Source organism: Dromiciops gliroides, chromosome 6 (assembly GCF_019393635.1).
Source record: "Dromiciops gliroides isolate mDroGli1 chromosome 6, mDroGli1.pri, whole genome shotgun sequence".
Lineage (NCBI taxonomy): Eukaryota > Metazoa > Chordata > Mammalia > Microbiotheria > Microbiotheriidae > Dromiciops > Dromiciops gliroides.
In genome coordinates, this window is record NC_057866.1 from 139,698,366 (window position 1) to 139,724,127 (window position 25,762).

The following is a 25,762-nucleotide window of genomic DNA, read 5'->3' on the forward strand; positions in this document are numbered from 1 at the left end:
AAGGGTCAAGGCAAGAAGACGTATAAGTCATTCTATTAGAGTATAGTACAGGTGAGTAATAAGGGCCTACACAAAGGCAAAGCAGTAGAAAAGAGATGTTCTGAGAATCTTGGCACTAAAAATTGACAGACGTTCAAGGGAGAGGTTATTTGAGTCTCTATGTTCTATCTACAATAAGATCTTCAGAGATAAAAAGAACATGAGCAGACAACAAGTACATTAGATAAGACATTAATTAGGAATAATATTCCTTTTGGATTCTTTAGGAAAGTAATAAACAGGAAACTCCTCCTCTCCCTCCAAAGATAACTGAGTGTGATTCTTTGAACTGAAATGGTGGTTGTCACAATGTTCCCTTTGTATTTTATTTGTATTTCTATTTAATTTATGTCTACTTTGTTGAAGCGAATTATATTTGTTCTAGAAGTTTTTGGTTAAGTAAGAAATGTTTTTTCTAACTGATTAAACTTATCCTAATAAGCTATCTTAATTATAAAATAAGCAAATGGATGCAGACTTAACCAAAGAAAATAGTTTTCTCTCTTCTCTCCAAGTGCCCTACTTGAGAAGAAGTTCATTATTTATGTCAGGATGTTCATTCCTTTAGGTTACTAAGGCATTTAGTGAGCGAAAATTATTTTCCTTTTTTTTCCTGACAAAGTCTGAAACCTATGGCAAATGTTGCAGCCTTAGTATCCTTAAAAGTTAATGTATCCCATAACTATATAACTTAGTACCAAAAGAAAATCAGTCTCATGTAACCTTGACAGCTGTCCTAGTAGATAGAACTGAAAGAAAACGAAGCTCATAGAAGCGAAGCACCTTTCCCAAGGTCACATTAATAGTAAGGAGCCAAGATTAGAACCTGTTTCTTAGTTTGTAAAGTAATAGCAATCATTAGTCAATCAACAAGTAGTTATTATGTGCTTAATAATTGCCAGGCACTGTGGTAGTTGCTGGAGAAATGAATACAAGAAATGAAACAATTCCTACTCTAAAAGACCTTATATTCTGATGGAGAGAGAAGTACCAATCTAAGTAAATACAGAATAAATATAAAGAAAATCAAGACAATCTAGTTAAATAAAGGCATTTAGGGAGGAAGGAAATCAGAGAGTAATAACTACAATGGGAAATGCAGTACTATCAAATTGATCAACTAATTTTTTAGTTGGGAATTATCTTTACAATGAAAGTTTATATTCAAATTCTACAAAATTTCCCTTTACCAATTATTTACATTCAAAGAATGTTTTTAGGTTAAATCTTTTAATTTACAATGAAATATAGTGGCTGTATTTTTTTATTTTTTCATACTAACATGAATCATAATGTTCTCTTTTCCTAATTTATATCTCTTTTCTTAGAAAAAAATGTGCCTCTCAAAAGAACATAATGAAAGTTCCTACATTCAATAAGTAGAATCTATTGCAAGTATAAAACTTCACATTAATAAAAAAGTACCACTAGAGATGAAATGAAAAGAGAAGAATAAAAGTAAGTGAAAATAATTAATTCCTGGATGCTTAGAATATAAAATAAAATATATCATCATATCACATACCTATTTCTATCAGAAAAATAGAAATATAATTCATCCAGTGAGAGGTCAGTCCAAAGGATTTCTTTTTTTAAAATTCAATGTAAAATATTATTACATAAAAGAGAAACCCGTCTTGTGAATCGGTTTCCAACAAGAAAACTTTTCCCATCCCATCTTTGTTGTTGGCACCTACTACAGTTCTACCATCATTGATAAACCTTGGCAAAGGTGACAAAGTACTTACGCGTACATCATGTACCCAGGACCCGGGCAGCTTCTCTTCTGTCAGCATCTGATCTGTATCATCTCAGGATACAGTCTTGGCTTTGAAGGCTGGACAGAGATGAACAATGAAGTCACTGGCAATAAAGACAAAAACCAGTCTGACCAGTTTCAGTGACTGCAGCCTTGATATAGGCTGATAAGAAACATGAACATTTTCGCAAGGGAAGAAGCATACCAATGTGCCAGCCAATTCCAAATATGTAAACAATGATAAATACTTGAAAAGGGAACTTCTAAGCAGAGTGCGTAGGTAGGCAGGCAGTGAGGTTCTCATAATAATTCTTTCTTTTAGGGAACCAAGGTTCCAAGCATGACCTTTCCTTGTTCGAGACTACTTGAAATAAAATAACACAAAGATTTTTATTTGAGTGGTGTTTGTTTGTGTTTTGTCCATTGGGACTTTTATAATGATCTTACCCATGAAAAGTGGCTAAATGCTATATGTCAGACATATTCATTAAGCCCTTAAATTATGAGAACTTTGAGTGAACTCAAGCATCCTAATTAAGTGGGTCAAAATACTTGGTTTCCTGTCTTGTCTCTATAGCTAAACAGCACTATGGCCTTGGGTAAGCCAATTTACTTCTCAGGTTGTTGCCTTAAATCTGAATTCAGAAGTTCTGAGCATCTTTCTTGTTCTTTTTCCTGAAATGTGATTTCTAGGCTTTTAAAAAATTTTTCTCATATTTTCATATTGCTTTGATCCTTAAATTGTCCCTCCACTTCCTGTCTTCAAAATTAAAGATTGCCTATGTAGAGAACTTTTAAAAATCATTTTTGCTTTTTTTTTTTTAACATTTCTTTTAGATTGTCCTTAACTTTTATATTTGTATTCTAAATCTGTTGTTTTTTCTTTTGCTTCTTTGGAGACATTCACCAATGTGAATTCAAGTTTTTCTACTCTGTTAATTATTTTTCCTGTGCAGGCCATAAATGCTGATATTTATTTTCTTCTGATTTGTTCTTTTAGGTTTTAATTTCTTTTGAACTTTTCTGGAATATCATGTTGTTGATACTTTGAGTTTCATCAGACTTTGGTTCAATTAGCTTTATTTTGTTATATTTAGTAAGAGAAGTTTGTATTCTCTTTGTTGTTTTAGTACTTATTCTTCCCTCCAATTTTATTATTCTCTCTATTGTGCTCTACGTTTATAACTGTACTTTCTTTAAAACTTTGTTTTTTTGTTTGGGGCATCTAGGTGGTGCAGTGGATAGAGCACTGGCCCTTGAGTCAGAAGTACCAGAGTTCAAATCTGGCCTCAGACACTTAACACTTACGAGCTGTGTGACCCTGGGCAAGTCACTTAACCCCAATTGCCTCACTAAAAAAACCCCCCAAAAACAAAAACAAAAACAAAACCCAAACAAAAAACTTCGTTAGTTTGAGGCCAAAATGCCCACATATACATTAACATACATTCATACCCATGCATAATATGTGTATATGTATAGATTCTCCTATCCCTTAATACCTCACAAAAAAAAAAGAAGAAACAAAGAAACAAAGCTCTGGTTGGGGTGTCAGAAAACTATATTCTTGCTCTATATATTTCCCTAATAGCTGTATGGTTTTCAGTACAACACATTACTGTCTGTCCTTGGATTCCATATTTATATACAAAATGAATAGGACTAGATGATCTCTAAAGTTCATTCCTACTTTAACATTATATTTAGGACTACTGAAGGTTTCTCAAGCTTAACTTACATTTATTCCACAGTGAATTAGGAGAAAATTAGCCTATTTTTCATAGTTTCCTTATTGCTTTTTCTTCATTTATATAAATAACCTATTTTTATAGAATCACCTGGCCAAGAACAAAAAGCCTCAGACATCAAAAACAAAGAACTTCTTTTAGAGATAAGTAGTGCTCCAACTAACATGGTGGAGGACTAGATATTTTCTCTAATCCCTCCCACAAAACTAGTTAAGGACATAGACAGGCAAGAATGTGGTCTTCCAAACTGGAAAAATTATGTCAGAAACTGATTATAGACCAACATCCACACCATATACTAGCATAAGGTCAAAACATAAAGTATGATACCATAATCAAATTAAAAGAGTATGGAATCATTTATCGTTCAGATTTATTGACAGAAGAAGAATTTAGGACCAAAGAAGATATAGAGAGTAAAATAAAATGTAAAATAGATCATTTTGATTACATAAAGTTAAAAAATATTTTGTGCAAACAAAACTAATGTAACCAAGATTACAAGGGAAGTATTAATCTGGGAAAGAATCTTTGAAACAAATATTTCTGGTAAAGGCCTTATTTCTCAATTATATAGAGAACTGAGTCAAATTTATAAAAATGGAAGTCATTCCCCAATTGATAAATGGTCAAAGGATATGAACAGGTAGTTTTCAGACAAAGAAATCAAAGCTATCTATAAGCATATGAAAAAATGCTCCAGATCACTATTGATCAGAAAAATGCAAATTAAAACAACTCTGTGGTATCACCTCACACCTATCAGAGTGGCAAATATAACAAAAATAGAAAATATTGCATGTTGGAGGAGATGTGGGAAAGCTGGGACATCAATCCATTGTTGGTGGAATTGTGAAAAGATCCAACCATTTTGGAGAGCAATTTGGAACTTTGCCCAAAGGGCTATAGAACTGTGATCCAGCAGTATCACTGCTAGGTTTATATCCCAAAGACATTCCCCAAAAGAAAATAAAGACCAAGCAAGAATTAGAAATCAAAGGGATGCCCATCAATTGGAGAATGGCTAAACAAGCTGTGGTATATGATGGTGATGGAATATTATTGTATTATAAGAAAGAAAAACAGAATGATTTCAGAAAGGCTTGAAAGACTTATATGAACTGATGTATAGTGAAGTGAGCAGAACCAAGAGAACATTGGGAACAGAGACAGAAATATTGTTTGATAAAGAACTGTGAATGACTACTATTCTCAACAATAAAATGATTCAAGATAATCCCAAAGGACTAATGATGAAACATATTATCCACCTCCAAAGAAAGAACTTATATTGATGGAACACAGACTGAAGCATACTATTTTTCACTTTCTTTCATTTTTTTCTTTTATTTGTTTTCTTGTACAAAATGACTAAGATGGTTAAATGATTTACATAATCATACATGTATAACCCATATCTGATTGACTGCTTCAGGGAGGGGTGAGGGGACAGAAGGAAGGATGAAAATTGGAACCCAAAACTATAAACAAAAATGCTTATTATTTTAAAAAAATGAATGTGTTCTTCTACTACCCTAACCAGTGTTTCTTTCTTCCTTTTTAAAAAATATTTTGATCATCTTTTCTTGATAAAAGAGATGGTACCCAACAAACACTCAAACAGCTATCCCTACCAAGTGTAGTTCAGAAAGTGTTGAAACTATTTTACAAAGTGATTGACACCACATGATTTTCTACTTTTATTATCTACTTATTGTTAACAGGAAGGAAGGATTATTTGGTATAAGAACTGTCTCTTGTCTTTGACTTGACTCTTATCCCCTTTTTAATATTATTTTTATTTACATAGTTGTGGATATTGTGGATAGTATTCCTTCACCTCTTTCTTCACTCAACATGACTTCATGTGTCTTCTTATGTTTGAATTCTTCATATGTATCATAATTACTGAATAATTATTTTCTATCACATTTAATACTACAATTCCTTAAAGCATCCCATGAGTTTTGGGGCATATACTTTATTCTAGATTTTTTTTTTAAATCACAGTGCTACTTTGAACACTTTTTGTTTGTATGTATGCATGCATGCGTGCATGCATGTATGTATGTATTGTGTGTATATGTATGTACCTTCCTGTTGCTAACAGACAAGTGCTCTTTTCATTCTATTGTACTGTCTACATATGGTCTCTTTAAATAACATTATATGGGGCAACTAGGTGGTGCAGTGGATAAAACACTTGCCTTGGATTCAGGAGAACCTGAGTTCAAATCTGGCCTCAGACACTTGACACTTACTAGCTGTGTGACCCTGGGCAAGTCACTTAACCCTCATTGCCCTGAAAAAGCAAACAAACAAATAAATAACATTATATTAGCCAAAGTCTTAGATTGGATATATTGAACATCAAACTAAAGTGAATCCTAAGAGATTAAAGATCTAAAATTCAAAATCAATTTATTATAAGTTTAATTGCTAATATTAAGACTATGGAAAAACATGAAAAATTAATGTGTGTAAATATGTCATGTTTACATAGTGCCTTTCTTAGAAATAATAAAAGCCTCATTTCAATTACTGAACAATCATTTATTAATCAATTACCATGTGCCAGGCACTTTGTTAGGTTCTGGGCACGCAAGAAAGAATGAAGGAAATCTCATTCTCAGTAAGTTATATTTTAGGAAGGACTTTCAGCTGTGCTTCACCTCTGTCTCCTCTTGACTCTCTAAAAATTCTTAACTTGTCCTCTCTTGCCTTTCTGGGTTGCAGCCTAGAGGGTGCCTCCTTCCTCCTTCCTGCTTCCAGCACCCCAATATGTGTTGTCTTGCCTCATTAGAATGTAAGTTCCTTGAGGCTAGGAAACATCTTCCTTATTTTATTTGTATCTCCAGTGCTTAGGACATTGCCTGGCAATGTATGTGCTTAAAACACATAGCAACAGGATAAGAAGATTAATCTATTATTCTATTTTATAATCCATATTTCAGTCCTTTAGAGATGCAGAAACTAAAAATCAAACACAGGACAAAATTTCCTGAAAGCCTTGAGAGCATGTTTCATGAGAATGGATACAATATCATTGTTCTTGGTCCTATATAGGAATAAACTGTATTAAAATACTTTAAAGTCTGTATTAACTGCTTTATAGTCAGAGTAATCCTCAATTTAGGACAAGTAGCAGAATTTTACTTCCAGAGGTATGAGAAAATTAGAGGAAATGCAGAATTTCCATAAAATACATAGGTGGTAATTATATAATTGCAGAGCTAGTTCTTTTCCTGAGACTCTAAAATCTGGTGACTCATTGTGACATGGAGATTACCTTGTACTCTTTAAGATCATGTCAACAGAGCACAAACTTCTGTAGGTCCTATAAAGCAGCAAAGCCTTGTAGTAAGCTATATTTTCTTTTTCTTTTCTTTCTTTTTTTTTGGGGGGGGGCAATGAGGGTTAAGTGACTTGCCCAGGGTCACACAGCTAGTTAAGTGTCAAGTGTCTATGGCCAGATTTGAACTCAGGTCCTCCTGAATCCAGGGCCAGTGCTTTATCCAATGCACCACCTAGCTGCCCCCCCCCCTATATTTTCTTTTACCCAATGACCAATCTAGCTAAGTTTAAAGAGACTTATTGCCAAAGGTTTGGCCATCAGGTGGGATTTTTTTTAACCAGAGCAATTCATGAACCCATCTATTATAATGAGGATAGCCATAACATACAATGGTGGAGATTGAATCTATAGCAATGAAATTTATATACGTAGGTAAATTATGTACTCATATGTAACAATATAGTTTCTTTATATAGAACCTTTCTTTTAAAGAGTTCATATGAATTTTATCATTTCCTTCATCTTCTAGCAATTTTGAAACTCAAAAATTGGAGTATTTGAAATATAAAGATGGAATTTTAGTTTTGAGTCTTCCTTACAATTAAGATAATATATTCATATTCATAAAATTTCTTGAGTTTATAATTACAAATAAAAATTCTAGTACTAGCAATAAGAGTATCTCTTGAACTAAGTGAAAAACAACAAACTCCCCAATAAAGCCCCAGATGCAAGGACTATAAAGTTTGTGAACTTTTTAGTGAGTCATTTGATGTGTACCTCTTCTTTTTGAACTTCAAAATATAGTCTGTACTAGGGCCTTTGAAGGTCATATGATCCATCCTTCCACTACACTTAAGATTAGAATCTGTCCTATTTTTAGAGATCTTTATAAAGAAAGATTTCACAATATCTCCCAGGATTATAAGCCAATATTTTCCAACCCTCACTATTAAAGTATTTGAACTTAGGTATTTTGCTTCTAGCAATTACTAGCTGTGTGACCATGAGCAATCACTGAACCTCTGGTGAGCCTCAGTAAAGGCGGATAATGATAATTATTTTGGAGGTTTATTGTGAGGGTCAAATGGGATCATGTGTATAATGTGCTTTGAAAAATTCAAGACACTATCTATATCAGCTATTTTTAACTCCCTTAAATTCTCTCTGGTTCATATTTTCATCATATGTAAAATGAAGAATTTGGATTGTATCCTCATTCACAGCTCATCTATCTCTATCATTCAATGAAATCATACTTTAATCTAATTTTTCTTATTCTATAAACAATAGCATAGTATAATTAGTGAATTCCATTCAATAAATATTTTAAATACGTACTATGTATAAGGCATTTCACTAGGCATTGCAGATTTTTAAAGATTTTTTTAAATCACCATCTTTAAAGAACTTACTTTTGTTTAGTAAGTATCTTCTGTATAAGTTATCTTTATCCTTCACTTTTGCAGAGTTAGTGCCATAATTCCAATTATTTTCATTGTTTTCCATTGGTCATATGTTATGGCTCTACTCTGAACCCACTCTGTACTCTCTAGTTCTTCCTTTAATTATTGAGGATCTGTTTAGTACTATCTTAAAACAGATAGATAGATAGATAGATAGATAGATAGATAGATAGATAGATAGATAGATAGATAGATAGATAGATAGATAGATATTAGTATATACATATATATATATTGCTATCTATATCACTATGTCTATATGTCTATATATACCACAATAACCCCCTCCATTAATTCTTGGAGTAGGTTGGCCCCCAGTTTAGTTTGCAGGGAAGCACAAGATAGGAATTTTAGTCTATTGACTAAATCAGTCATTACCGACGTACACATAAACATTAATTTGTATAGATTATTTTTTGAGTGACATTGCCCTTAGCATTTGTGGAAAATCAATAAAATACTAAATCAATCACTCAAGAAGCTGTCTAATGAGAATGTGATGCGAAGTGTCTATTAGAGGGAAATGGCAAATGATTATTACCAACAAGGAAGATAAAGGGAAAGTAAACAGCATCTTTTGAGCCCTTCTGTGGTGTCAGCAACAAAGGAAAAGAATGGATGAGAGAGCTCCTAGAACACACTCTTCTAAAGGACTACAAGAAAATAATATCATAATTAACACACTGAGGTAAGAGTTAATTACCTAATTAATGAATCTTACTGTGCTAAAGCAACAATTTACCTAATCACTATGATTAGCTAAAGGGTTTACAGGTGTCATCTATCCCTGAAGTTTGATGGATTAAAATGGCTCATAGATAAATAATTGCTCTGAATAGGTCTTATTTTAAGTCCATAATAGGGAAGAAGGGGAATGGGTAGAAGATGTGACTTAGAGAAATATCTGAATAAAAGAAACTAATCTGGGAAAAAAATGGTGGAAGGCTCTTCCAAGGAGATCACCTCGTCTTCTGTCTACCAAAAAGAACAGGCAATGGACTAGAGGGGCTTTGGGTGAGTTTCAAGCTCAGGAATATTGTGAGGAAGCATAAGATGATGCATATCAGTTGCAGGACTCCAGTAGTTCTGTGATTTTATTGATAAGGATTGCCGCCTACCCTTGCCTGCTTATGCTGACTTTGGGGAAAATGAGAACTTGGTGGGGGTGGGGGGGGAACTGTGTTAGGAATATATGATATAACTCCCAACACAGTCTTTATACTGTTCATTGTAGAACTATTTATCTATGACTAGGGAAGTCAAGAAGAATATAGAAAATGTTAGGAAGTCACAATAAAAAAACAAAACAAAACACCAACTACTACAATCCCTTTCCTTAAGACATAATCAGATGAAAAACAGATCCTATTCTGACTTTGCAGAAGGCTTCTTTTTTCTCATTCAACTCTACCCAAGAAGATCTGAATAGTACTTGGATATCTGTGGGCTGCCTGCACCACTGAGCACAATACCATCTATATAGTATTTTAGGAAATCTACTCATTTGAGAAATAAAGTGAGATTCCCAATTGAAAATGGAGAAGGAAATGCTTATTCCCAGGCCCACTGCCAAAAAAAAAAATCATGGGAAAAGTGTCAGGCACTAACATAGGAAGCCTGAAGTATAGATTTAGCTGCAATAAATTCTGGAATTTCTTTAACAGATGTATGAATTGAAGCAGTAACAGAGCACACATCCAGATTCATTTTCCAATTTAAGAGCTAAAGCAAGAAATGTTTTTTTTTCTCTTCAAAGCATCTCATTCTGCAAAAACAGTAAGATTGTGTCATGTACCTTATATAGCCAGCTAGCTCTTACCTTACACATTTCAGAGGAATATCATGTAACAGAAAAAGCACTAGATGGGATCAAGAAAACTGGATAAGACTAGTCTTATCTCTGCAACTAACTAGCTAAGTGATCCAGAGTAAATTCCTTCAATTCTCAAACAAAGGCTGTTTATCTTTAAATATAAAAGACTGGACTGGTTGCCTTCTAACTTCAGAATTATAAGACTATGTCATTTGAAAATATATGGGGGTCCAGCCATTCCCCAATTGATGGGCACCCCCTCAACTTCCAATTCCTTGCTACCACGTAAAGAGCAGCTATAAATATTTTTGTACATGTGGGTCCCTTTTCCCCTTCCATGATTTCTTTGGGCAAAAGACCTAAAAGTGGGATTGCTGGGTCAAAGGGTATGCACAGCTTTATCGCCCTTTGGGCATAATTCCAAATTGCTCTCCAGAATGGTTGGATCAGCTCACAGCTCCACCAACAATGCATTAGTGTTCCAATTTTCCCACAGCCTCTCCAACATTTATTATCTTCCTTTTTTGTCATTTTAGCCAATCTGATAGGTGTCAGGTGGTACCTCAGAGTTGTTTTAATTTGCATCTCTCTAATCATTAGAGATTTAGAGCATTTTTTCATATGGGAATAGATAGCTTTGGTTTCTTCATCAGAAAACTGCCTGTTCATATCCTTTGACCATTTCTCAATTGGGGAATGACTTGGATTCTTATAAATTTGATTTAATTCCCTATACATTTTAGAGATGAGGCCTTTATCAGAAGCACTGCCCTCAAAAATTGTTTCCCAGCTTTCTGCCTCCCTTCCAATTTTGAATGCATTGCTTCTGTTTGTACAAAAATTTTTTAATTTAATATAATCAAAATCATCCATTTTGCATTTTATAATATACTCTATCTCTTGTTTGGTCAAAAACTGTTTTCCTTTCCAAAGATCTGATAGGTACACTATTCCTTTCTCTCCTAATTTACCGATGGTATCACCTCTTATGTCTAAATCATGTATCCATTTTGACCTTATTTTAGTATAAGGTGTAAGATGTTGGTCTATGCCTAATTTCTGCCATACTATCTTCCAGTTTTCCCAGCAGTTTTTGTCAAATACTGAGTTCCTATTCCAGAAGCTGGAATCTTTGGGTTTATCAGACACTACATTACTAGTGTCATTTACTACTGCATTTCCTGAGCCTAGCCTATTCCATTGATCTACCACTCTATTTTTTAGCCAGTACCAGATAGTTTTGATGACTGCTGCTTTATAGTAAAGCTCCAGGTTTGGTACCGCTAAGCCACCTTCCTGTGAATTTTTTTTTCATTATTTCCCTGGATATTCTTGATTTTTTGTTTTTCCAGATGAATTTTGTTATTATTTTTTCTAGCTGTATAAAATAATTTTTAGGTAGTCTGATTGGTATGGCACTGAATAAGTAAATTAATTTAGGCAGTATTGTCATTTTTACTATATTAGCTCTGCCTATCCATGAGCAATTGATATCTTTCCAATGATTTAGATCTGATTTGATTTGTGTGAAGAGTGTTTGGTAGTTGTGTTCATAGAGTTCCTGGGTTTGTCTTGGCAAGTAGACTCCCAAGTATTTTATATTATCTACCGTTACTTTAAATGGAATTTCTCTTTCTATCTCTTGCTGCTGGACTTTGTTGGTCATGTATAGAAATGCTGATGATTTATGTGGATTTATTTTATATCCTGCTACTTTGCTAAAGTTGTTAATTGTTTCAAGTAATTTTTGACTTGATTCTCGAGGATTCCTTAAGTATACCATCATATCATCTGCAAAGAGTGATAGTTTTGTTTCTTCCTTGCCTATTCTAATTCCTTTAATTCCCTTCTCTTCTCTGATTGCTAAAGCTAACATTTCTAGAACAATATTAAATAATAGGGGTTATAATGGACATCCCTGTTTCACCCCTGATCTTATTGGGAAGGCCTCTAATTTATCTCCATTGCATATAATACTTGCTGATGGCTTTAGGTAGATACTGTTTATTATTCTAAGGAAAGCTCCCCCTATTCCTAAACTCTCTAGTGTTTTTATTAGGAATGGGTGCTGTACTTTGTCAAAAGCTTTCTCTGCATCTATTGAGATAATCATATGATTTTGGTTGGTTTTCTTATTGATGTGGTTGATTATGTTAATAGTTTTCCTAATGTTGAACCAGCCCTGCATTCCTGGTATAAATCCCACCTGGTCATAGTGTATTATCCTGGTGATCACTTGCTGTAATCTCCTTGCTAATATCTTATTTAAGATTTTAGCATCAATATTCATTAGGGAGATTGGTCTATAATTTTCTTTCTCTGTTTTTGCTTTGCCTGGTTTTGGTATCACCACCATATTTGTGTCATAAAACGAATTTGGTAGAACTCCTTCTTCACCTATTTTTCCAAATAATTTGTATAATATTGGAATTAATTGTTCTTTAAATGTTTGGTAAAATTCACCCGTAAACCCATCTGGCCCTGGGGATTTTTTCTTAGGGAGTTCATTAATAGCTTGTTCAATTTCTTTTTCTAATATGGGTTTATTTAAGGATTTTATTTCCTCTTCAGTTAACCTGGGCAGTTTGTATCTTTGTAAATATTCATCCATTTCATTTAGATTGTCAAATTTATTGGCATACAGTTGGGCAAAATATTTCCTAATTATTGCTTTAATTTCCACTTCATTGGTGGTAACATCACCCTTTTCATTTTTGATACTGGTAATTTGGTTTTCTTCTTTCTTTTTTTTAATCAAATTAACCAATATTTTATCTATTTTATTGGTTTTTTCATAAAACCAGCTCTTAGTTTTATTGATTAATTCTATAGTTTTTTTGCTTTCAATCTTATTAATTTCTCCTTTAATTTTCAGGATCTCTAATTTAGTGTCTAATTGGGGATTTCTAATTTGTTCTTTTTCTAACTTTTTAAGTTGCATGCCCAATTCATTAATCTCCTCTTTCTCATTTTTATTCATGTAAGCATTTAGAGCTATAAATTTTCCCCTAAGCACTGCTTTGGCTGCATCCCATAGATTTTGGTATGTTGTCTCATTATTGTCATTCTCTTGGATAAAGTTATTGAGTGTTTCTATGATTTCTTGTTTGGCCCATTCATTCTTTAGAATGAAATTATTTAGTTTCCAATTGATTTTCATTCTACTATTCCCTGGCTCTTTCTTACATGTAATTTTTATTGCATCATGATCTGAGAAGGATGCATTTACTATTTCTGCCTTTCTACATTTGACTATGATGTTTTTGTGCCCTAATACATGGTCAATTTTTGAAAATGTGCCATGTACTGCTGAGAAAAAGGTCTATTCCTTTCTATCCCCATTCAGTTTTCTCCAGACATCTATCATGTCTAACTTTTCTAGTAATCTATTCACCTCTTTCACTTCTTTCTTATTTATTTTTTGGCTAGATTTATCTAATTCTGAGAGGGGGAGATTCAGATCCCCCACTAGTATAGTATTACTATCTAATTCCTCTTGTAACTCATTTAACTTCTCCTCTAAGAACTTGGATGCTATACCACTTGGCGCATACATATTTAATATTGATATTACTTCATTATCTATAGTACCTTTAAGTAAGATGTAATTTCCTTCCTTATCTCTTTTAATGAGATCTATTTTTGCCTGCACTTTGTCTGAGATAAGGATTGCTACCCCTGCCTTTTTTACGTTAGCTGAGGCATAATATATTCTGCTCCAGCCTTTTACCTTTACTCTGTGTGTATCTCTCTGCTTCAAATGTGTTTCTTGTAAACAGCATATTGTAGGGTTCTGGTTTTTAATCCACTCTGCAATTTGCTTCCGTTTTATAGCAAAGTTCATCCCATTCACATTCACAGTTATTATTACTGACTGTCTATTCCCCTCCATTCTATTTACCCCCTTTGTACTTTTCCCCCCTTCTTTCACCCTATTCCTCCTCACCGACGTTTTACTTCTTACCCCTGCCTCCCCCGATCTGCCCTCCCTTTTTATCACCCCCCTCTCTTTTCTTTACCCTTTTCTCCCTTGCTTTTGTCCTCCCTTCTATCAGTCCCCCCCTTTCCCTTTTGTTTCCCTAAAGAATGAGTTAAGTTTCTTTATCCCAATGAACGTATATGTTATTCCCTCTTTGAGTCAAATCTAATGAGAATAGGGTTGAAACCATGTTCCCCCCTCCTTTCTTTCCCTCTATTGTAATAGGTTTTTTTCCACCTCTTCATATGATATAATTCATCCCATTCCACCTCCCCTTTCCTCTCCTCCCCATAGACTCCCTTTTTATCCCCTTAATTCTTTTGTATCATCACATCAAAGACAATTTATATTTATACCCTCTATATAAAGTCCTTCTCTCTGCCCAAATACATTTACAATTCTTAAGAGTTATGAGTATTATATTCCTGTGTAGGGATATAAACAGTTTAACCTAATAGGGTAACTTTTTTTTTCCCCTCTGTTTACCTTTTTAAACTTCTCTTGAGTCTTGTATGTTGAGATCAAATTTTCTATTCAGTTCTGGTCTTTTCACCAGGAAAGATTGAAAGTCCCCAATGTCATTAAATGTCCATCTTTTCCCCTGAAAGAAAATGCACATTTTTGCTGGGTAATAGATTCTCGGCTGCAATCCAAGCTCCTTTGCCTTCCGGAATATCATATTCCAAGCCTTGCGGTCCTTTAATGTTGAAGCTGCCAGGTCCTGAGCAATCCTGATTGTGGCTCCATGATATTTAAATTGCTTCTTTCTGGCTGCTTGGAGTATTTTCTCCTTCACCTGATAATTCTGGAATTTGGCTACAATATTCCTTGGAGTTTTCCTTTTGGGGTCTCTTTCAGGAGGTGATCGGTGGATTCTTTCAATGATGATTTTATCCTCTGATTCTATGATATCAGGGCAGTTCTCCTTAATAATTTCCTGGAATATGGTGTCTAGATTCTTTTTCTGGTCATGGCTTTCAGGCAGTCCAATGATTCTCAGATTGTCTCTCCTCGATCTGTTTTCCAGATCAGTTGTCTTTCCAGTGAGGTATTTCACATTTTCTTCTATTTTTTCATTTTTTTAATTCTGTTTGACTGATTCTTGGTGTCTCATGGATTCCTTATCTTCCAACTGTCCCACTTTAATTTTTAAGGCATTGTTTTCTTCAGTGAGATTATGCACCTTTTTTTCCATTTGGCCAAATGAATTTTTTAAGGCTTTGTTTTCTTCAGCTTCCTTTTCCAAGCTGCTGATTCTTTTTTCATAGTTTTTTTGTTTTGCTTTCATTTCTCTCCCCATTTTTTCTTCTACCTCTTGCAATTGATTTTTTTTTTTTTTAGGCAATGGGGGTTAAGTGACTTGCCCACAGTCACACAGCTAGTAAGTGTCAAGTGTCTGAGGCCGGATTTGAACTCAGGTACTCCTGAATCCAGGGCCGGTGCTTTAACCACTGCGCCATCTAGCTGCCCCCTTGCAATTGATTTTTAAAATCCTTTTTGAGCTCTTCCAGGAAGGCTTTTTGTTCTTGCGACCAATTCACCTTCCCTTGTGAGGCTTCAGATGTAGCCAATTTGAGGCTATTGTCCTCATCTGAGTTTGTGTTGGCTTCTTCCCTATTGATACAGAAGCTCTCAATGGAGAGGGCTCTTTTTTGCTTCTTACTCATTATTGCAGCCTATTTATTTATTCTTTAAGTTGAGGTCTGCTCTGGGGGCACCAGGGTCCCTGTTTTGGGCTTCTTGTGCAGGTGTATAGGTGCTGTGTGACCGGGCTTTTACTCTGAGGCCTTTATGGTGTGTGGCGATCCCCCGCCCTGCACTTCCTGTCTGATTGTGCTCGGCCAGCCAGGCGCCAGACCCCGGCGTCTGATCCCGCCGTTCGTGGCCCTCTCGGCCGGTGCAGGTAGGTTTTTCCACTGTCCTTCTTGGCCACCAGATTTTTGAACCAGGTTCCGGGAGCCTCAGTTGTTCGGCTGTGGCCCGCAGTTCCTGCTGACTTGCCCCGACCCCCTCGGCGCTGGGTTGCTGCCCTGCGCTGGGCCTCCCTTTTGCCCGAGTCAGACCGACCTTTTCCTGAAGTCTTCTAAATTATCTCTGGTTGGAGGACTGTGTCTCTCTGTCTCTTTGCAGGTTCTGTAGTTTCAGAATCTGTCCAGAGGCTTGATTTAATGTTCGTTTTGAGGGAACAGAAGGAGAGCTCAGGCAGCTTGCTGCTTCCTCTCCACCATCTTGGCTCCGCCCCGAAGGCATTTTTAAAAGCAATAAAAATAAAGTTTAAAAAGTATACTTCAATTTGTACTCAGAGTTCATCAGTCCACTCTCTGAAGATGAACAGAATTTTTCATCATAAGTCCTTTGGAGTTGTCTTGATCATTGTCTTGATCAGAGTAGCTAAGTCTTTCACAGTTGATCATCATTACAAGATTGCTGTTACTGTGTACAATTATCTCCTGGTTCTGCTCACTTCCATCTGCACCAGTCCATATAAACCTTTCCAACTTTTCTGAAACTAACCTGCTCATCATTTCTTACAGTACAATAGTATTTCCTTAAAAACATATTTTGTTGTTGGTCAATGGTTTTCAGTTGTGTCAGACTCTTCATGACCTAGTTTCAGATTTTCTTGGTGCTACCTCAAAACTGGATCTGAAAATATTCCTCTATCAAAGAATTACTTGTACACAGTATCCAATGAAAATTTAAGTAAAAATTGTTATTATTAAGCACACAGAGGTATGGCTGGGAGAAGAAGTCTAAACTTCAACTGCCCAAACAAAGGAGAAAGTGATAGGTTTTAGAGGAAAGAAGGGGGTGGAGGAGAGACTTAGGACTGAAAAGTTATAGCTGTTTGAGGAATGATGATGCTAGCTATTTGGGGAGTGGGATACATGAATAATAATACTTCCACATTTCTAACTTGAGATTACTGTCACTATTTGTTCCTAATAGCATAGCAAACATGACTGGCTCTCAACTAAGCTCATGCTATAAATTTCAAGGTGCTCAGCTTTCTGGATGTCTGTGACATGTCTGCTTTGTTATCTGTTTGACTAACCACTATCTGGTTAATTAACTACTTTGCTTTTCCAAAGAAAGAGTAATTTCTAACTAACCCCAGCAAGCTGATCAACTGTATTATCTCTCATGGTCAGAGTGTCCTTCTCACTGCCAGAGTATCTCTAACTGGTCCCAGGCCTACTAGGTTGCTACTACATTGTCAAAGATATTGGAGTGATTTGTCATTTCCTTCTCCAGCTCATTTTACAGATGAGGAAAGTGAGGCAAACAAGGAACTTGCCCAGGATCACACAGCTGGTAAGTGTCTGAGGCCAGATTTGAAATTGGGAAGATGAGTCTTCCTAACTCCAGACCTCACACTCTATCTGTTGTCCCACCTAGCTTCCAAATAAAATCATATGCCAGAACTTGTTTAAGTCATTCCCCTATTGATGGGCATTCCCTCAATTTACAGTTCTTTGCCAACATAAAAAAGAACTGGTATAAATAGTTTTGTATATATAAGTCCTTTCCCTTTTTCTTTAATCTCTTTGGAATACAGACATAGTAGTAGTATTTCTGCGTTAAAGGATACACACAGTTTTATAGCCCTTTGGACATAGTTCCAAATTGTTCTCCAGGATGGTTGAACTAGTTCACAACTTCCCCAAGAATGCATTAATGTCCCTATATCCCCTACAACATTTATCATTTCTGGTAGGTATGAGGTGGTACCTCAGAATTGTTTTAATTTGCATTTTCCTGATCAGTAGTAACTTAGACCATTTTTCATATGACTATATATAACTTTGATTTCATCTCCTGAAAGCTTCCCATTCATATCATTTGACCATTTATCAATTGGGGAATGGCTTTTATTTTTATAAATTTAGCTAATTTACTTATATATTTGAGAAACGAGGCCTTTATCAGAGATACTTGCTGTAAATTTTTTTCTGAGTTATTGACTTCTTAATTAGCCACTCTGACATTACTTAACAGAAAGAATTGAATTCTGATTTAGAAATGCTCAGTTCATCTAGTGTTAGCTGCTCAAAGATTCCTAGTTATAAAGGTAATTGGACTTCCCATTGCATTTCCCATTGTTCTTTCACAATAAGGCTCAGTTGTTGAGAAAAGGAAAACTTTAGAGAATTTTAAAAAGTCAGGGACAATAGAGCATGAAATGTAATGTTTCCTTCATTGGTATTCAAAAGAAGAATTTACATATCTCAGGTGATTCAGCAGAAGAGCAGCTGAAAATGGATTACTGTAAGAACAAACTACTAATTCTTTATGGACTCACAGTGTGAGTCAAGTTGTCCACGGAAAAATTCTCCACCAACTGATGTTTCCTCCAATCCTGTTAACTGTCCAATTAACAGATTGCAGTGCAGTCCAAAGCAGCTGTCACCCGTACATACACTGAGTCACAGTACTTCTTAAGCCGTTTCTGTCTAGCATGAGTGACTCAAGGTCCATCTGACTGATGTATTTTGAATTCATTCAAGGCACTGGACTTCCTGAATGTAGCAAGAATGCAGCAATGCTGATGACCCTGTTTTGCTTCATTTCCCATATCATTTGGTGGACTACCTGATTTGCCTAATGATTTTTTCAAATACTTGTTCATGAAAGCGAATAAATCTGAAAGACCTCACTCTTCCTTTTGAATTCACACATTAGGTAACTTTATTTTCACCAACCTGTGTATACCAACTATCATGTCCTATAACTTGATGTAACAACAATATTCTTTGCACTAGAGAATTCTATGAGACCAACACTATAAGCTAGACAGTAACAGTCAAATTTCAATTTGTGTTCAACAACCACTTGTGTTCAACAACCATTTCAAGTCAGGCAGTCAGTTGACAAGAATTTATTAAACATCTACTATATGTCAGGACCTATGGTAAATCTGAGGATACAAAGAAAGATAAAATTTTGTCCCTGTTCTTAAAACTCTTCCCTGGGCTTCCCTAATATTATGCTATGATGTTTTTCCCCTTATTTTTCCAATCGCTCCTTCTCTTTCATTTTCACTGGCACTTTTCTCTAGCTATTGCATTCCATAATTGTATAGTTTATAAATTGCCATCTCTTTTGTGATAAAATTTTGTATTTATAAGTTATTAGGACTTCATTCTTTGCCGATGAGTCCCCTACAGGAGCATTGCTATCTTTCTTCCTATCTATGCATAACTACAGTGCTTATTACTGGATGAACTACCTTTTCTATATGTAAATACTATATTGGAAGTGTGCCAGGCACAATTGAATGAAACCCATCTTGATGCAATGTGGGCTGGTCAAGATTTTCTCATAAGAGCTATAGTTAGAGTAATTGATAATAATGATGAGAAGTTTGCATTTTAATGGCATGTCTCAAATATTACAAAGTATACTCTCATTTTAGGACAGAGACCAAAAAAGCACTACAAATGTGCCAGTTAATAGACTCAAAGAAATGCAATTCAATTCACAAAAAATGGATTATTTTGATTTCTAATATCAATGCCAAATCCTGATCAGTAAATCAAAATAGATTTTTCAATATATTTATGAGTTACACATTTCTTAAAGAAAGAATTGAACCCATAGTTGCCAAGTACATGTCATTTTCAACCAAGAAAGGGATCAGTTGCCTCTAAAAGCCATGTCAGATACCCTTAAGAGCCAGTAGATTTAGGTTCCTTGAGAGGAAAAACTGTTTTTACTTTTTTCTTTGTATACCCAGTGCTATGATAAGTCTTAGTACCTAGCATATAGTAGTTGCAAAAATATTTGTTGAATTGAATTCAATTGGTGATACTAAATTAAGCTATGTTTTTGTTTTGTTTTGTTCTCAGGACTAACAGACCCATAAATCAGAGTAATGAAATAACTATTGTGTACATGGGGCTCAGCAAGTAATTTAACAAAATATCTTTATGGACACAATAGAAAGATGTGGGCTGTATGTTAATATAATGTGACCATTTTGGAATTCTCTGAATGACTGAACCCAAAGTTTAATCACTTATCAGTTGCTGAGAATTAGTCAACTTGTAGAGAGAGGTAAAACTGGATGCTACAATCAGATTCCAAACAGATCTTTTCCTCACCCTGTGTCACTTCCTATACCCCTCTCTCTTTTCTTTTCTTCTACACTCCTTTAATTATCCATATTATAGAACTAAAGTATATGCTTAAAATGTCTGTTGTATTTGATAAGTTTTATGTTGCTTCAATTTAATAATCAATGTGGTCTTTTAAATATCTCATATGAAAAACAAAAGTACATAAATTAACTTTTGATTTTTTCACTGCTGCCATTCATTTGGATATTGAGCTAAAGATTCTTATAGGTTCTAATCATTGTTATTGGGTGAAATGATTATTGGAACCCAAACTAAAAACTTTAGCAAATTCACCAAAAGGTGAAAAGACCATGGATTTGGGAACTAAAGGTCCCATGGAAGGAAAGACTACAGGGCTACTGGTCTATGGTGGGAATAAGAGACCCTAACACAGTGCCTGTGAGAGAAGATCACAGTAAAACTTGGACATACCTGGTGAAAAGGATAGCAGTTGTTGCCTGAACCTCTGTCTCTCTGTGTTTCTCTGTGTTTCTCTCTGTCTCCCTCTCTGTCTCCCTCTCTGTCTCCCTCTCTGTCTCCCTCTCTGTCTTCCTCTCTGTCTCTCTCTGTCCCTCCCTCTCTGTCCCTCCCTCTTTGTCTCTCCCTCTCTGTCCCTCTGTCTCTGTCTCTCTGTCTCCGTCTCTCTCTCTCCATCTCCATCTCCATCTCCATCTCCATCTCCATCTCCATCTCCATCTCCATCTCCACCTCCACCACAGAGAGCTCTAAGTATAATATAACCATTTTCCCCCTGAAGCCTAACAGCTTCACTGAAAGACAATGCTGTATTTTGGACAGAGCACTAGATTTTAGGGCAGCTATGTGATGCCGGGGATAGATCACCAGACCAGGAGTCAGGAATACCTAAATTCAAATCTAGCCATGTGACCTTCGGCAAGTCACTTAACCCTGTTCACCTGTTTCCTCATCTATAAAATGAGCTAGAGAAGGAAATAGCAAAGTACTCCAAATACCCTTGCCAAGGACACCCAAAATGGTGTCATGAAGAGTTGGACATGACTGAAAATGACTAAAGAACAGCAACAAAACTAGATTTGAAGTCTGGGGACTTCTGATTCAGCTGCTTTCCAGCCATATGCATGGTCAGGCTGTCTCTGAACCTCCCTACCTCATCTTCTTCATTTGAAAAATGAAGAGATTGGGCTAAATGATCTATAATGTAGTTTCCAGTTCTAAATTCTATGACTTTGAAAGGTAAGCAGAGGGAGAGCTTTCAAAAGGAAGGTGAAACAATTAAGAAAGGTCATCCAGTGAGCCGGGAGTGAAACTAAGGATAGAACCTGGTGCACCAATTTCAATGAACAGCTTCCTTTATTATCTCACTGATGAATGGAACTGTGGAGAAATTCCCTTGAAGACATTTTCATATTACAATATGCATGACTGCTGGGTGGTAACATATTATTTGGATATTTAATGATTTGTGTAAGTATTTTTGGTATTATGACTCAACCTCAATCTAAACTGGTTTTGAGCTTTGATTTTAACTGGTTAAGGGAATACCTGCATTAATGAAACCATTAATCCATTGATATATTAAATTTTTACATTTCAGTTTAAAAATTTCAAAGTGCCTTGTGCTGTAATTAAATTGCTGACTCAATATGCCATTGAGACAACACTAAGAAAATATTTTTGCAAGGGTGTGTGACTTTAATCAAATTATCAATCAATTAATAAACATTTATGAACTGCCTACTAGGATCCAAGCACTGAGCTAGGCATTAGGAAGAAAAAGATATAAATGAAACAGTTTATATTCAATCAAGAATTTCTATTCTATCAGGGAAAATAACACATTCATGTCTAAGTATGTAGAATATAAACACAAGATAATTTTGAGCCAAGAGAAGATAATGCACTAGCAACTGAGAGAATGTGTTCTGACCAGAACAGAATACAAAATGACCCCTATCTCCTGTGTCCTTAATACTATATCTGTCTTAATATAGAGTAGTTCAAATTAGCTTTTGGTTACCATTTCACATTGCTGATTTGGACTGATCTTGCTGTATACTAAAGTCTTTAAATCTTATTTTTTTTGTAGTTGTCTATCTATACCTCTCTTGCTTTATACTTATTCTTTGGATCCAAGTATGAACTTTACATTTATTCCTATCAAATCTTAGATTCAGATTAGATTAAACCCATTATTCTAATCTGTGAAGTTGGTTGTTGGGTTTTTTTTTTGGCATACTGACCTTGTCAACCAATATGTTAATTGTAGATCCCACCTTTATGTCATCTTCAAATTTTTTAAGTATTCAACTTCTGCATTTATCTACATTATTGAGAAAAATGTTGAATAGCACAGGGACAAGGACACTTCCCTGAGACACTTCACTAAATATTTCTCTCAAAGCTGATGATAATATTTTAGTGACAATCTTTTCAGTTTAGTCTTTCTAAAAATTCTGAATTAGCCCAGTGAAATGGTGATGAGGAAATGCCCAAACATTCATTGTTTTGTTTGTTGTTTATCTTTTGTACTCCAAGAGGACCAATGACAACAAAACATTGGGGTCAGGATAAAATGTGTTTGTTTGTTAATGATCTGTCCTATACAAACTCAGAAAACTCTACCTCAGGTCAGGCATAAATAGTTCATCTGAACATTTGGGATGGAAAGTCTCTAAATTTGCACATCATGTTTTCTTTATACCACTGTAATTCTGCTTTGCTCACAGAACACAGTTCCTTCTTTGATGCAGGCACACCATGCAGAACAGTCTTGTGCCGGTGTTTCCAATGTCTAACAATTGATACTAAAATTCTTCAGAGATACACTGAGAGTGTCTCTTAGTTTCTTAGGCATTCAAATTGGCATTCAATGTGGTGAATCCATCAAAGTTGCACCCTCTGTGGTATGGTTTGAATGCTTTGCAGTATAGCTAGAGAAAGGACTTCAGTGTGATATTGTGGGAAATATCATGCTGAAAAACATGGGGACAAGTACACCATCCTGCTCACTCCATTGGTGATTGGGAAACCATGAGAACAATGTCCTTTATCCAGAACCTGTGCAAACATGCTGTCATGAAAATGGCATATAGCACTTTTCTGGCCAACCAAATTTCACCTTAATCTTCCACAAGCCCTCATGACTGAAAGTATCAAAGGCTTTGATCTGCTCAACAAACATTGTATACATACCTCTGTTCTGCTCCTATCATTTCTCCTGGAGTTGTTGGTTAGTAAACATCAGGTCAATTGTCCCTCAACCCTTTCTGAAGCCACACTGACTCTCAGGTAGATGACCAGTATCTGGTACTTCTATGACACTCTAAAGACTATTTATGGGCCAAAAACTTCTGGTGCATCTTACATACTCAGCACTGTTGGAGTCACACTGATAAGTTCAAGATCCTGGAGAGATGGGCTGAACACTTCCATAGCACTCTTACCTCTGTTATCAACCAATGATGAAGCCATTAACCATATACCTCAGGTTAAAATTAATTCCTCTGTACTAATGCATTGTTAGTGGAGTTGTGAACTGATCCAACCATACTGGAGAGCAATTTGGAACTATGCCCAAAGGACTAAGGGACTGTGAATACCCTTTGACCCAGACCACTACAAGGTCTGTATCCCAAAGAGATCATAGAAAAGGGAAAAGGACCCACATGTACAAAAATATTTATAGCAGCTCTCTTTGTGGTGGTAAAGAATTGGAAATCAAGGGAATGCCAATAAATTGGGGAATGACAAAGCAAGTTGTGGTATATGAATGGTATTCCATTGTGCTGTGAGAAATGATGAGCAGGCAGATTTCAGAAAAACCTGGAAAGACTTATGTGGACTGATGCTGAGTGAAGTGAGCAGAACCAAGAGAACATTGTACACAGTAACAGCAAGATTCTGTGATGATCAACTGTGAGAGACTTGGCTCTTCTCAGCAGTGCAATGATCCAAGACAATTCCAGAGAACTCATGATGGAAAATGTTTTCCACATCCAGAAAACAAAACAAAACAAAACAAAACTGTAGGGCAGCCAGGTGGCACAGTGCATAAAGCACTGGCCCTGGATTCAGGAGGACCTGAGTTCAAATCTAGCCTCAGACACTTAACACTTACTAGCAGTGTGACCCTTGGGCAAGTCACTTAACCCTCATTGCCCTGCAATAATAATAATATTAATATAAAAATAAAGTCAATTCCTCTCTAGCAGAACTTCCAGCTGAAGAAGTATTGAATGCCATTAGGCTCCTCCTATGTGGCAAAGTACCTGGTTCTTATTCCATCCCAGCAAAAATCTGCAAGGCAGAGGTTCACTGTTTATACAAAAACTGACTAAAATCTTCTGGGTTATATGGTAAGAGGAGGTTATCTTCCAGGAGATCAAGGATGCCTCCATTATCCATCTCTATAAAGGAAAAGGAAGCAGGTTGTCCTGTGACAACCACAGAAGAGGTCACTCTCTTAGTTATTGCTGGCAAGATTCTTGCCAGTCATTCAAAATCAGTTGATTATTCATCTGGAAGATGGTCATTGTTTTATACACTTTGATAATATCCCACCTTGTTCTTCATCTTTACAGACTACAAGGTTCTCTAATAAAAACTCAGTAAATTATGAAGCTTTTCTTTCACGTTCTCACTTCCCACTTCTTAACTTCTAGTAATCTAGCTTCTAATCTCATAACTTGATTGAAATTCTTTTTTTTTATGTTCATCCGTGATCTCTTTGTTGCTAAACCCAGGGGTCTTTTCTTAGTAGTTCTCACCCTCTTTGACCTCTTTGCAATACTTTATACTGCTAACTTCCTACTGTTAATCTCTTCCACTACATAATGTATTTTCCCTGGGTCTTTGTAATACTACTGTCCCTTGATTTTCCTCCTACCTGTCTGACCATTCCTTCTCAGTTTTCTTTGTAGATTCATCATCCATGTCCCATCCATTAATTGTAGATATGTCCCTCAGGGCTCCATTCTGATCCATCTTCCCTTTTCACTGAGGTGTTGAATCTCTATGCAGCTGACTCAAATTTACTTACCCAGTTCTCATCTCTCCACTGAACACCACTTCAGTCTCACCAATTACCTTTTATATGACTTCAAATGAACATTCCATAGGGGTCTCAAACTAAACATGTTCAAAGTAATTCAGTCTCCTTCCCCCAATCTCATCCCTCCTCTAAACATTCCTATTCCCTTGAGAGAACCACCATTTTTATAAACATGCAGGTTTGCAACCTAGGAGACATTCTCAACTCTTCACTTTTACTACTCCTTCCCCAAATGTAATTAGTTGCTAAGTATTGTTAATTCTGCTTCCACAACATAGCTTAGCTAAATCCTCTTCTCTTCACTCTGTGGTTACTGGCCTCAGACTCTTATCACTTTTTTGCCTGGACTGTTTCAATTGCCTCCTACTCGATTTTCTGCTCCCGTTTCCAAGTTGTTTTTCACATAGCTATCAAACTGATCTAAGTAAAGCACAGATATGACCATGTCATTCCCCTTTTCAAGAATCTTTGGTGATTCCCTATTGCCTCTAGGAGGTCAGCGAGGTGGCATA

The 25,762-nt window shown here is 35.7% G+C and overlaps 1 protein-coding gene across 1 annotated transcript in view; it reads right to left on the minus strand.

The window, feature by feature from the left end:
- Positions 1 to 25,183, minus strand: part of LOC122732098 (transmembrane protease serine 11F-like) — a 108,554-nt gene extending 83,371 nt beyond the window's left edge. Inside the window, 2 exon segments of the mRNA XM_043972266.1 lie at positions 18,403 to 18,503; positions 25,086 to 25,183. Of these exon segments, the coding sequence (XP_043828201.1) occupies positions 18,403 to 18,503; positions 25,086 to 25,183 (199 nt within the window).
- Between the last annotated feature and the right edge of the window lie 579 nt (positions 25,184 to 25,762).